This window comes from Aythya ferina, assembly GCF_964211825.1.
Source record: "Aythya ferina genome assembly, chromosome: Z".
Classification (NCBI taxonomy): Eukaryota; Metazoa; Chordata; class Aves; order Anseriformes; family Anatidae; genus Aythya; species Aythya ferina.
Window position 1 is genome coordinate 22114060 of NC_140299.1, and position 14879 is coordinate 22128938.

General features: G+C 39.3%; 1 protein-coding gene across 3 annotated transcripts in view; it reads left to right on the forward strand.

Annotated features, from left to right (window-relative positions):
• RNF180 (ring finger protein 180) overlaps positions 1-8443 on the forward strand; it is an 87362-nt gene extending 78919 nt beyond the window's left edge. For 2 of the 3 annotated variants that reach the window (XM_084505410.1, XM_084505409.1), the window contains one exon: positions 8102-8443. In XM_084505410.1, the coding sequence (XP_084361536.1) occupies positions 8102-8304 (203 nt within the window). In that variant the 3' untranslated portion in view covers positions 8305-8443. The remainder of the gene's footprint in view (positions 1-8101) is intronic. The other variant, XM_084505408.1, reaches the window with a different exon arrangement.
• Positions 8444-14879: the final 6436 nt, after the last annotated feature.

Genomic DNA, 14879 nt, shown 5'->3' on the forward strand with positions numbered 1-14879 from the left:
TTGTTTAGTTTGGAAAAGGGAGGGCTTTCAGAGGTATGTCAAGGCAACACTGCAATACCTTTAAGAAGGCCACCATGAGGACAGAGCCACCTCTTCATGACAGAAGGATGAGGACATGAAAGGTTCATACTGCAATTAAGACAAATGTTTTCACTAGGAGGACATTTGAGTGGTGGAGCAGCTGCCCACAGAGACTATGCAGTCTCTTGAGCTGTAAATAATGTATTGCCTTTTAAGAGATCTGGTTAATGTTGTGGTTAGTTTTCTGAAAACATTCAATGCATAGCTATAGTCAGAAAGCAAATGGGAATTATTACATTCATAACAAAATAGAAAACAGCATGCTGTTACCTAGATTTGTGGTGATCCCACATCTCTATTTTTTTATATAATTTTGAATTCCATTATCTTGAAGGATAATGCAGAATGAGGCATAATACAGAAAGAATGCACTGAATTTTGAAAGCTTTTTCCATGCAGAGGAAGTCTTCAACTTTTTCATTTGGAAAAGATTACAGAAAATGTTCAAGAGGTCTTTAAAATTATGAATGGCATAAAGATGTTTTAGGAAAGATTGTTCACTGTCTCAGAAGTGTTCTTACATTTGCAATTAAATCAGCTACAAAAGATGGGGCAAACAGTTGTCACCGAGGACCATATGTCTACATTTGCATTTTAGGGAAGAGAGGAATTGCTTACTTCTGATCCCATGGAATGAATGCCCATTAGTGGTTGGAGCACATTACCAGTGCATATCAGAGCTCCTGGAGCTCATCTTCTGGTTTAGTTTCACCCAAAGTGAAATCAATTTGTTTGCTCTGAGATTACTCTACTAAGGGACAAAAAGTGCAGTAAGTGAGGTCAATGCGAGTTCTGGTTGAAAAGTACTGATATGCTTTCAGGCATTTCAGGAAAGAAAGTCCTGTCAATGATATTTTAATGCATTGTTCTGAACACAACTTCCAAAGTGCTGGGGCCCTAAGCTGCTGGTTTCTGCAAGGATGCACAGGGGAAGGTGTCAATCTGTTCTTTCCTTTTTTCTTAGCCTATCAGATCTGTCTGTTTGCTGCTGGTCATATAAGAAATAGGAGACTGGGTTAAAATTACTTTGGTATTTGATAAATTTGTTCTCATGTAATCTAATCTTACATGAGCTCTTACAGGATAAACAGTTAATGTAACTTGCAGGTTATAAATGCACATTTTTAAAGGAAAGCTTTCCTTCTCACATCTTACCTTCTTCAGTCATAGCAAACTGAGTTCCGCCAACTTATAAAATCAGGAGGATATTTTTAACTGTTTGCAGCCTTATTTTGAGCTAGTACCTCAACAGGAGGCTGCAAAAACTTTGGCAGTAACACATGCAACAGATGTGCCTGTTCATGTTCTGGTGAAAATCTTTTTTGATATGCACACTGTCATTATAAAAGTGTGATGTGCACACAACATTGCTTTTGTTATCCAGCAACAGGTTTCTACTAGCAGTCTGTCAGACTCTGCGGACACTGTGCATGCATATGCATATGATTTGACTGGACATTCTTGTTCAGTGTACAGCAAACAGGCATGCACAAAAAATTAAGGTGTATGTTTTAACAAATATATGCCTATGTAGAAATGATTTAGGAAATGTAATTGCCAAATAATGTAGAGTTTGCTTTTTTAAAAAAGAAGAAAATATTTTAGGAGTGTTTTGGAGCTCTGTCAGCTCTTCTGCTTCCTAATTCAACCCCATACTGCATGTTGCTGTACAGTTTATAAGGAACTTTACAGCTCTCAGTTTTTATCTGCAGATGGCTAGAATGAGATGCAGAGACAGCATATTTCAACTCTAGCTAGAGAGAGAGACATCTGAAGGTAATTTTCATGTCACAACTTACTGAAGACAGTAGTCACAGTATGGATCATAGTGTCTGCAGTAAACTTTGTGCATGATCATATAGGGTTTCTAAATTTGACCTGCTTCAGTACTGTACCTAAGATTTTTTTGTAATATAGTCAGGATAAAGAAACAGATGTTGACCTTTCTTAGCCTCTGTTAAGTTCAATAATTCAGTTTACAGAAGAGTTGTACTATTTACAATTTCACCTGAAGTTTAATCAATTAACAGTTGGTAAATGGATTTAAAACCTATCCATATAACGAGCTGTCAACATTCAATAGCTTTACTCACACTTAGGGAAACCACAGAGATTACACATCTTGTACACTAAGCAGCTCCTGACTGTATACGTATCTTTAATAGAGTACCTATACGTATCTTTAATAGAGCACCTATGTTTTTCTGTGGCTTTCTATAGCAAGAGCAATTAGAGAATAGTTAGTTTCCTAGACTGAAACTGCTGTTCTTGAATGTAGAATAATTACATTACAAAGTCTAATCCATGATAAACTCAATGCATGTTTGCTTAAGGTGAATTGCACAGGCAAATCAAGGATAATGTTTGTTTAAATCCTCTTGAAGGTGAGGAATATTTCATCAAAACTAATGCAGCTACGTGTTTACAAAATTCCCCTGATTAGGAGATGTTCCCAAACCGTTGATCCAAAAACAGCCTCCAGCATTTCGTGTTATCTTTACAGTAAGTCTAGAAATAAGTAAAAAGAAATAATGGGTAGCAGTCTTGACTAAGACCCTCCAGAGAGGATAGTATACACTAAAATTGATGTCTAAAAGGGAAAGTGAATGATACAGCATTAGTGTTAAAATTTAATGTCATTTGCAAATTAAATTAAAAAAAAAAAAAAAAAAAAAAAAAAAAAACATAAATCCACATTTGTATTTTACAATAATGTTTAAGGAGTGTCAGAAAAGAAGTTAAGGAAAACTGAAATCAAGATTTTTTTTTAATGAGTATTTTTCAAGTGAATTACATCTTGGTAGATAATTAAAGAAGACTGACATTTTTCAGAATTCAATTACTGAATTACTAATATTATTTTTAAGTAATCAAATATATTATTTCAAATTAACATAATTTGAAATTAACATAATCTACATCATAATGTTAAAAAAATAAATAAATAAATAAATAAATAAATAAGGAATTCTATAACATTGTTGTGGTTTAACCTGGTAGACAACTAAGTATCACACTGCCATCCACTTATTCCCCCCAGCCAAAAGCCCCATTTTTATTCTTCATCATGATGCCCTGTGGTATAGTACATCCCTTTGACCAGCTGTCCTGGCTGTGCCCCCTCCCATCTCCTTTTGAAGCCCGTGTCTCCTCCCTGGCAAGGCAGTATAAGAAACAGAAAAGTCCTTGACTTTTCAGCACTGCTTCACAACCACTGGAGCATCGGTGTGTTATCAGCATTATTCTCATCCTAAATCCAAAACAGCACCATACCAGCCACTATGAGGAAAATTAACTCGGTCCCATCTGAGATCAGGACAGTATCCAGCCCTTATTCCATACCATCTACATGATGCCCTCATGGCCAGATCTCATGCTTTGTAATACATCCTGGATGACAGCTGAAATCTTTTCACATATCTCACCTCTCATCTAAGGATAGGGTTCAGGCAGTTACTGCATCATTTATGAAACCTACCTGTTCCTCCTCCTGTTCCCGTGATGGACCTACTTCAGAGTAGCTTCCCATGTCCTCTTCTTCTTCCTTTCCCTTCTTAAACAAGATGGGTTGCTTCTCTGGTTCAGCTGCAGGGCCTGTCACAGGGGTTGGGTTAGCCAAAGTGCTTGTTGTGGAGGGTTGATTTAATATTAAGTGTGATTTGGTACGCATAGGCCAGGCCCCAACATGTTGCAGTGATTCATGTCCCTATGCAATTTGCAGGGTGACGGCATACCTCTTAAACATTTTACCAGATTGTCAGAGTTCTGCACTTGTTCAGTGGTGAAATTCTAAAGCATTGGAGGTACCCACTCTTCTAGATGCCTGCCTATAGCCTCCCACACTCCCTCCCACTCATAATTATCCTGAATAAGGGCAGGTTTCTGGGTAGTATTCTTAAATAGTTGGTTAATCTTAAACAAAACCTGAAACACATTCAGGAGACATAGCAATAGGAACATGTTGTTTTGAACATCCCAATTATATTCAAAATTCTGAAGAGCTGCTGTAACTAGCCTAGTGAAGAAGGGGAAGGGGAAGGAAAAAGGGAAGTGAAAGAAGTGGGAGAAAGTATCACGCTTCCCTTCCCCCATAGATTGGTTCCCTGAGGAGAAAAGGTGAAGAGTGTAATTATTAATAATTTCCAAGAGATAGTTCCTGAAGTACAGAGATGACAGCAATGCTGAATACAAACACCAGATTAGTCTCACAACTGGTACTTTTATCATGTCATAAGCCAGTGTTACACAGATATGTTAACCTTAATCTAAGCCCCAGAGATGATAAACAGCACAACAGGGAACAAGTACAGCAAGTAAAGTATTACACAAAACAACTCTGAGAACAAACACAATTCTGAGAGCAAAAAGATCAACATTGTGACCAGAAATTATTAAACTAATGAAATGTTCATAACAATTTTGTTTTAATACACTTCAGTCAGATCTGTCATTATCTCAATTGTTCATGCCCCACACAGGGTGCCAAAAGGACTGTTGTGGTTTAACCTAGCAGGCATCTAAACACCACACAGCCATACACTCACTCCCCCAAAGTGGGATGGGGGAAAGAATCACTAAAATGATAAAACTTGTGGGTTGCTATAAAGAGAAATGATAAGACAGAAAGGAAGGTAAAATAATAATGGGGATAAAAGAATATATAGAGCAAGTGATGCACAAAAAGCAATTGCTGACAACCAATGTCCAGGCAGTCCCCAAGCAGTGGCACCCCTCCAGCCAAGTGCCTTTTATTCTTCGTCATTGCATCATATGGTATAGGACATCACTTTTGCCATCCTGGGACAGCTGTCCTGGCATTGTCCCCTCCCATCTCTTTGTGCACCCCCAGCACAAAGGGGGTGCACAGGCAGGGCAGCACAAGGAGCTGAAATGTCCTGGGCTTTGTGCAAGCACTTCTCTGCAACTAGAACATTGGTGTGATTTCAGCATTATTCTCATCCTAAATCCAAAACTCCACCGCACCAGCTAGTAGGAAGAAAATTAACTCCATCCCAGCCAAAACTAGCACAGTTATTCTTCTCTTTAAGCAAATCTTTAGCTTTCACGCATGCATAAGTTTCAGTGGTGTTGTATTCTTAGTAATTAAATGTACTCTTAGTAATTAAATCCCACTTTTTAACTATTTTTCAAGAATCAGGATAGCATATTTAGGTGTGAGGTAAATCTTAGTCTACCTGCAGTCACTGAAAATCATCATAAAACATCATCACTCCCTTCCCTAACATGAAGATTTCATGTACAGTCTCCAAAATAATGAAACTAGAGGGATCCTGATGTTTAAGACCGTTACTTCTTGTCCAAGCCCTGAACTCCCTGACAGAGTCCCTCCCCAGCTTTTCTGCAGACCCCCTTGAGGTACTGGAAGGCTGCTATGCCCCCCAGAGCATTCTCTTCTCCAGGTTGAACAACCCCATCTCTCTCAGCCTGTCTTTGTAGGGGAGATGCTCCAGCCCCTGATCAACCTCGTGGCTCCCCTCAAGAGTTGTTCAAATATATCCTTGTTCTTCTTGTGCTGGGGGATCCAGAGCTGAAAACAGTCATGAACCATATTATAAAGTATAGGAAGGAGATAAAGTACTCTTGTATAAAGGGTGTGGAAACAATTGTGCTGAAGTTCTGTACAAAATATTTATTCAGAAAAAAAATACAAAGACACAGCCAGTATCCACTACTGAAAAGAAAAATAGTGAAAATCCAGTAAAGTTCTGTATTAGAACACATTTTTAAAATAGATGTTTCAATTATCTTGAAAAAGGTCTGAGGTTATGAAATGAGAATTACTGTCATATGAACATCAATTAGACACAATTATTTATATTAGCCAAAACAGAAGACGGAGGAACTTCAAGGAGGCTTGATTAAGCTGGACTAGAAGGCAGCACAGTAGTAAGTAAAACAGGAATACATTCTGATGCATGCTCTTGGGCACTGGTGCACAGTGAAGGGAAGACAGATTTTCTCTCTCCCTACTCACTTTGAAAGCCATTACATCTGTTTAGAGGAGAAGAGTTTGGGCAGCTCAGCAAAGACCTGTCATAATGATTGAGAGCAGCCTGAAAACAGAACAAGTAAAGCAGGAGCTGCCTTGCCTCCTTGTCCTTCACAGGTGGGCCAGTTCTTCAGCCTTCACAACTCACACCCCAGACTCTTTTCTGTGCCACCGACTGATGTCTCACACAGATGGTTAAAGGCTTCTTTAACCTCATGAGCAGCTTATCTTGGTGTATGCATGTAATACACTTAAATAGTATTTCTCTTACCACATAGGGAAGTTAGGAGGAATGGAAAAAAATGACCATTTGACAGGGCCCTGCAATGAAGATGTTCTTGGAGTATCACAGAGGCTGTGTAATACTGGGAGGTCTCTAACTCAGCTGCTTAGATTTCATTACACATCTCCAAAATGACAGAGAGAAATTGAGGGTTTTCATGGAGACATGCAACAAAGATGATCAGATATGGAAAAGTCCTTCTTCGGAGAAAAGTTGCAGTGATTGACGTTGTAGACAAAGTAATGAAACTTGCAAAATGTATGGGCCACCATGACTTACCTTTTTTTTTTTTTTAACATATTTTTAGTAAAGTTCAAAAGAGTTCAAAGATATTAGGAAAAAAGCTTTACATTATGAAATGAATTTTCTGTTCAACTAATATTTTCTGCTCATCCAGCCCTTGATTCTTCAGAGTTTTGACATTAAGAGCTTTACAGAATTCAAACTATGATTTCAGCTTTGCATATTTGAAAGTGTGGCACAAGTAACCTTTTTAAAAACCAAGAGTGACTACGCAGAAATACTGTTTGAGCACACAGCAAGCCTTTTATTTTGAGGATGAAAATCAACTTTCTTCAAATTAGATTTTTGCAGATGAGATCAGATTGTTGTGTAACTGTTGAACAGAGGTTTCTTTATACCTTTCTGTGTCATTTGTTACTTGTTACAAAGAGAAGCTGGATGGAGTATACCATTGGTCTGGTGTGGTATATCAGTCCCTGTATTTTTTCATTGTGGATGTCCTCTCTGCTTTAGTTCTGCCAGTAGAGTTATCATAATTGCTTACAAAAATAGTATAGGCTACAAAGAAAGTTACACATGACTTAGCTCAAGTATCTCAAAATCTAACTCAAAAACATGAAATCAAATGACTCATTTACTTAAAATTTTATTATTAGGAATGTTGTTCCCTAGTGGCATGCTGGATGCTGATCTTTATGAGGATTCCTTAGCATAGATTGGTCTCACAACAAAAAAGTTTAAAATTAGAAGTGTGTGTGTCTAGATTAATTAAGTATATTGAGTTTTGTGTTGGGATTTTAATTGTACTTGAAAAGTTGCATTTGTATCTGCATCTATATTTTTATTATGGCACGAACAGAAATGTAAAAACTCGTTTTCTTGTATTCATCATGCAGAGACATAGTACTAAAGCAAGCAGAATTTCTTTGAAGAGTGTTTTGAAAATAAATTCAAATACTGGAATTTGGATTTCTAATATATTTGCATTGTTGAACTGTGTGGGTACATATGTGGATGTGACTAGATTCCTGAAGAATTCTCAAAAGTAGACTTAAGGAATCCAGGTATAAAATTATTCAAGTTGAATTACAGTGTTTGAAGCATTTCACTTCTAGATCACTGAATCATATCCAGTGAAAGAAGGCACCAAAATAGAGGTGTTTATAGATCTGGATGAGATAAGCCTATGGAGCTACCTTACAATGTAGGGAGCACCAAATCTAGACAAACATATTATTTGTCAGACATGGAAGACAAGAGTTAGTTTTTAAATCTTTCAAAATCAAGTCCACGGGGAGTATCTTGTCCAACGAAGTGAGAAAACCTAGCAGTGAGGTGTGAAATTTCCTGCTTCCATTTGATTTGTAAATAATTGGGAGAATAACTGGGAGAAGGAGTCACAAATACTCCCAGTCAGGAGTATTTTTGTCTTACTGAATCTAGTTACTTTTATAACAATGTTTATCTCATGGTGTATTTTTCAGCAGGTTTTCGAAGACGCTCAGATACTGTAACAAGGAGGCATTTCCCACACGCTGCTCACAGGATGGACTACATGGACTTTGAGGATGATAGCCGTGGATGGCGGTTTGATATGGACATGGTGATAATCTACATTTATTCAGTCAATTGGGTAATAGGATTTATTGTGTTCTGTTTTCTTTGTTATTTCTTTTTTCCTTTCTAGTCTGTAAAAATCACACTTAAGGAAAACAACAATTGTGAACACAATAATATGAATAGAAAAAAAAAAAAAAAAAAAAAAAGAAGAAGGCAAAATATTTGTTTGATGTTGCATTTTTATCATTCAGAACTGTAATAGACTGCATCAAGCATGCTGTGAGGCTATTTGATACTTCTGCTGTGTGTGACAAAGTAGTCAAGTTTGGTTCCAGAAATAATGTGAAATCCAGATCATTCTTCATTCAGTGGGAGCTTTGCCTTGATTTTGGTGAGAACAGCATTTTACTGCTAATGTATAAAATAATTACTCCGTAGAATTATTCAGTACTTTTTATTCTTAGAAGAGTTCTGTGTACTATAACAGAATATGATCCATAGAGTCATTTTTGGGGTTGACTCTATATTGACACACTTTGTAAGCATAAGTAAGTCTTCTCATTCATTGGTGCTTCAATTCATTGTATATATTTAAAAAAAAAAAAATGCCTTTTATAGTCAGATCTGTTGGGGATAAGCACTGCAGTGCTGCACCATATATTATATAGATATTTACGGGAGCAATTTCACTGGCATAATCCAAATTCTAGAAAGTTTTGACAATTGATGGAACTGTCAGCTTTCTGCTGTGGGGATGTGATGTACTCAGTGCCTAAAATTTCGAGCCTATTAACCAAAAAGAGAAATGATACAGCACCACATGCTGACAATTCATCTTTTCAGCAAATGGCAATCGGAAGAAATCGACTAACAAACCCTACTACTGAACATTAAAGGGACCTTTTTTGCGCAGATTCCCAGAGTAGCACTGTACCTTTTGTATCCATTCAGATGAGTGCATATGGCTCAAGCAAGACAGTTACTGAGGGCAAGCAGCAGGTCTGCTAACTGTGATGCCCTGTAAATAATAGGGAAATAATAGAAATGGAGTATTCTCCAGTTGTAATTCAATCTAGGTGTGATTGAATCATTATTAAATGACTGTAACAATTTCAGGATACTCTTTAAGAGTGGGCTCATCAGTACTATGTGTCTCCAAGGAGACCATGTAAGAGGACACAGTATTTATTTGCACCTTTCATGTAAAAGAATTATAAAGCACTTTATAGCTATTCCATGTAAAGATTGCTGTTTTTCAGTACAAGCTACATCAAGTTCAGCAGTCATTCTGTACTTGCTGCTTTACACAATATTTTCAAATGGAAGTGGAAAAGCATCTATTAAATTACAGGGAGGATATTATAAACTATTGTGGGAATCAAGTGCCCAAGAATGGTACAAGGTAGTTAAAGGGCTTACTTTTCAGGAAGGTACAAGAAAGTTCTTATTTGTGAGGGCATGATCTATAAAGTACACTGTAGTTTGATCTTAAAAAGCATGTATATTGTTGCTCTGGTATCAGGAGTTGTGTGGGAGACCTGTGTTTTTTTCAGTAGGTGGTGTACTCCCCTGTTCTAGCAGAGAACAAGGAAAAATGTGTTATGGAAGGTGCCATCTGCCAAATGTGTTGGAATGGAATGAAATCAGAGGTTTTATCAGTGTGCTTAACATTAAGCATGTGCTTATGCATCTTTGCTGGAGCAGGGCCGTCATGCTCAGTCTCTTATAGTTTATACAATGATCAGGACCAGAAACTTTAACAGCTACTACTGTTTAGTTAGTCTTCTTACAGGCTGCATAAAATAATTTCTTTATATCTTTGAGAATATATATGTAGAATTAAAAATTACAAGTCTAACTACACTATATGCAAGCTTAAGGAGATGCAATAGTTGAAATTAAACATCACCATGCAGACAAGGTCATCACAGAAATACATTTTCTACAATTGCAGTACCCTTAGTTTGATCTTAACCTAAGGTTTGATCTCTGCCTAAAAATGATTGGCTTTATTACTGGTGGCATTAGGCATGCCATTTTAAAAGCTTTAAGGTTGTAGTAAAGCACTCAGTAAATTTTCCCCTTTGTATTGATATAAACAAGCCTTTAAAAAGCTAGGTTTTCCTTGGTCATAGGCTCATCTTTTGCTATATGCAGATGTGTAGGTCTGTATGCTTTAATGTTATCAGTAATTTTAAAAAGTTTTCTCATCTATCCCAGGACAGGGATTCTACCCACATTATTGGTTTGTCTCTAATCTTACAAACTTCATGCGCCTATCTTAGCAAAGAGAGGGACTGATTTACCTGCTAAGCCAAAATTACTTCTACCTTTTGATCTCAGAATATACTAGAATAAAGAGATGTAATGAAAAATTACTTTAACTTAACTGACGTAGTCTGAAATTGCAGTAATATTTTAAATTAAAATAATTTAACCAGGATATCTCCTAAAGAAATATCCTTAAGTAAATATTTTGAAATATATTGAGACATAAGAAACATAATATAAGTACTAATTAATAATATAAGAAAGAGTTACTTATATAATTTTTAATAGCATGTTACCGTGGATTTATTCTGAAAAAGGCAACAAGAAGAGTCAAAAATCCAAGGTAATATTGGCCCTTTTTTGTATGAGCAAGAGTTGATGACTGCGGAATGGCTGCATTTTCCTAAATTTAATAGAGTGACAGTTTTGTATGACATTTCTAACTGTGTAGCAGTACCTTTAAGACCTAATCAGCAAACTCTTTCTTGGCCTACACTGTTTTACTTCATATTGTTTGTTATTAATTCCAGGGGATAATTACTTTTAAAGGGTTAATGCTCATAGTTCAGACTGTTGCAACTTTGAGACATCCTCCATAGGACAAAAAAAAAAAAAAAAAAAAAAAAAAAAAAAAAAAAAAAAAGTGCATAGAAACAAGGTACATTGTTTGTCTTTTACTGCTCTTTTGAGATACATTTTGAGAGAGGGATCTGGGGGTCGTGGTAGACAGCAAGTTGAATATGAGCCAGCAGTGTGCCCTGGCAGCCAGGAGGGCCAACCGTGTCCTGGGGTGCATCAAGCACGGCATCGCTAGTAGGTCAAGGGAGGTGATTGTCCCGCTCTACTCTGCGCTGGTGCGGCCTCACCTCGAGTACTGTGTGCAGTTCTGGGCACCACAGTATAAAAAGGACATGAAACTGTTGGAAAGTGTCCAGAGGAGGGCTACGAAGATGGTGAAAGGCCTTGAGGGGAAGACGTACGAAGAACGGCTGAGGTCACTGGGCCTGTTCAGCCTGGAGAAGAGGAGGCTGAGGGGAGACCCCATCACAGTCTACAACTTCCTCGTAAGGGGGTGTCGAGAGGCAGGAGACCTTTTCTCCATTAACACTAGTGACAGGACCCGCGGGAACGGGGTTAAGCTGAGGCAGGGGAAATTTAGGCTGGATGTCAGGAGGGGGTTCTTCACAGAGAGGGTGGTTGCACACTGGAACAGGCTCCCCAGGGAAGTGGTCACTGCACCGAGCCTGTCTGAATTTAAGAAGAGATTGGACTGTGCACTTAGTCACATGGTCTGAACTTTTGGGTAGACCTGTGCGGTGTCAAGAGTTGGACTTGATGATCCTTAAGGGTCCCTTCCAACTCAGGATATTCTATGATTCTATGATTCTATGATACCTTTTGTAAAAAGACAACAATAATTCAGAAGTTCAAACCTGGTTTTCATTGAAGTCCGCCTGTAAAATGTTGTTGATATCTGTAGGAGCAAGAGCAGGTCTTCTGTAAGCAATTTTCTGGTCAAGTAGATCCTGCTCTGCAATCTTGTCTTTCTTATCTACAATGGTATTAAAATGTTTGCAATAAAATTTGTGTTGTTTGTAATATTTTGCAGCCATGTACTAGCTTTCGCTTGGTGGAATTAAATTTTAATATTTTTTTCAGTGAATATCTGTTTTGCTGTGCTGTCTGTTCTATTTGGGGTGCAGCTGGGGTCTGTTGAACTTTCTTTATGATGATTACCTCTTTTCATACTAGCAGCCTTTTTTGTTTGTTTGTTTGTTTCAGTACTTTCCAGAGAATGGTCAGGTTTTGTCAAAAATTATCTTGGGGCAAGGTGCGGATCTTTACACATTCTGGTAACGCAGAGGATTCAGTGCTGGTGCTTAGTCCAGACTGATTAACTGTTGAGGGCAGCATAAATCTAGGACAAGACTGAAAAATTTGCCTATGACTGGCAAAGGCACTGTGTATGCACTCAGAAGTGTGTGAGTTTCTTGCCTAGCAGTGGGTATATTTGTAGCTCTGCCAGAGGCCTGGTCATCCACAGCTTTTTTGAAAAATTTCTGCACAATATCTGCACGGAGAGTAGTACCTGTGAAGCACAACAGATCCTTTCACAGCCATGTACCTTCCCACAAAAGCTGAGATCTAAGGTAAGCCTTTGCCAGTACACTGCATATACACCTACAATATTTATGTATGTCAGTAACACTATTATCACAGTGTGGTGGTTTTACTCGGGTGGGCAGCTGAGCTCCACCACAACCGCTCTCTCATTCCCCCTCCTCAAAGGGAAAGGGGGAGAAAAATATGATGCAAAGAGCTCAAGGGTTGAGATAAGGATGGGAAAATCACTCAACAATTATCATGACGGGCAAAACAGACTCAGAATAGGGAGACAGCAAGATTTATTGCCTGTTTACTAACAAGCTAGAGAAGTGAGAAACAAAGGAAAGAAACCAAAAGCACCTTCCCCCCATCCACCCTCTTCTACCTCCTCCCCTCAAGCGGCGCAGAGGAACGGGGAAATGGGGGTTATGGTCAGTCTATAGTACTTCCTCTCTGCTGCTCCTTCTCGGTCACTCTCATCCCCTGTGCTGTGGGGTCCCTCCCACGGGATGCAGTCATTGCTGAACTGATCCGACATGGGCTGCCCACAGGCAGCAGCTCTTCCAGAACTTCTCCAGATATGGCTGTGTACCATGGGGTCCATCCCTCAGGAGAAAACTGCTCCAAGCTGGCTCCCCTACGGGCAGCAGCTCCTGCCAGGTCACCTGCTCCTGCGTGGTCTCCTCTCCACGGGCTACAGGTCCGGCCCGGAATCTGCTCCAGCAGGGGTCCTCCACAGGCGGCAGCCTCCGTCAGTGCAGGTCCACCTGCTCCACCGTGGTCTCCTCCACAGGCTGCAGCGTGGAACCCTGCTCCACTGTGGTACTCCATGGGCTGCAGGGGGACAGCCTGCTTCACCATGGTCTTCACTACAGGCTGCAGGGTACTTCTGCTCCAGCACCTGGAGCACCTCTCCCCCTCCCTCTTTACTGATCTTGGTGCCTGCAAGGCTGTTCCTCACTCCTTTCACTCTCCCAGCTGCTGTGAGGAGCAGCATTTTTGTTGTTGTTGTTTGTTTGTTTGTTCTGTTCTGTTTTGTTTTGTTTTCCATGTCTTAAATACTCTCTCACAGAGGCACAAACAACATCACGTATTGGCTTGGCTCTGGTCAGCAGTGGGGCCCGTGCCTAACATGGGGCAGCTTCTAGATTCTTCTCACAGAAGCCACTCCAATGGCCCCCTGCTACCAAAACCTTGCCACATAAACCCACTACACCACAGTTATTGATTCTGGGATCAAAAAGGATGACAAAGAAGCAGAGTTTAGGTTTATTTTGTTGTTTTTAGAGAAAAGCAGCACTGGTAACATGAATCTCTGGGAGAAGGAGTAACTATTGTAGCTATCATGACAAGTAATGGTCTCATTGCATAGCACTGCTTTTGTGAATTTATATTCAACATCTTTTGCCCTTGACAGCTCAAACTACTTCATAATATAGAAATTAGTATGTGAAATTAGTACGTGAATCCCTGTAAGATGGAAAGGTTAGAGAGGGAAAGAAGACTGAAATTACACATTTGCTATTTTTCTGGTGCTACAATGGGTGCAAAAAACAGAACTCACCTTAGCATTGCTAAGATATTCCTGTAAGGATGTACCAGTTATGTTAGATGACCAGATGGCTTTCGCTAATGCACAGTGGGTAGGATGAACGTAAGATAGAAAGAGCCTAAATGCAGTACTTTTGCCTTCAGAGTGAGAAGGCTGCTATTTCCTAAGTAAAATTCTATGACCATGACACGGAGATGCTCCTGTTTCACTTCTGCCTTCATGACAGCAGCATCACCATGCACTGGCAGGGGTAGCAGATGTAGCAGGAGACATTTCTTGGTTTAAACAACAGATCCTACTTACATGGTTATGTCTCATATCCTCAAGGGAAGACACAGCAGGCTGAATAGAAATATCCTGTGGTTTGGCTTTGATCAAGAAGAGAAGATTGCCCACAAAGGTTTTAGATGTCCTTCTGGGGAATTCCAGCTTTGTACATGGGGAGATGCGGACTACAGGAAGAAATGAAGGTAGGACAGCAAGAGTATTCTGCTGGTGTTCAGCCACATAGCCCAGCATATGCTGAGAGAAAGGAGGCAAGACATGCTGTGGATTGGTCTGGGCTAGATGTGGAGCAGTATAACAAGCTCTCCTTGGACATGCCATTAGCAAAAAGTAATAAGGCAGACTATTGATAGACAATGAGGTGGACTGAAAACTGGCCGAACAGCCAGGCTCATGAGGTTGTGGGCAGTGAAAAAAAGTCTACCTGGAGGTGAGTAACTATCAGTGAACCCCAAGTGTCAATACTGGATCCTATCCTGCTCGTCATC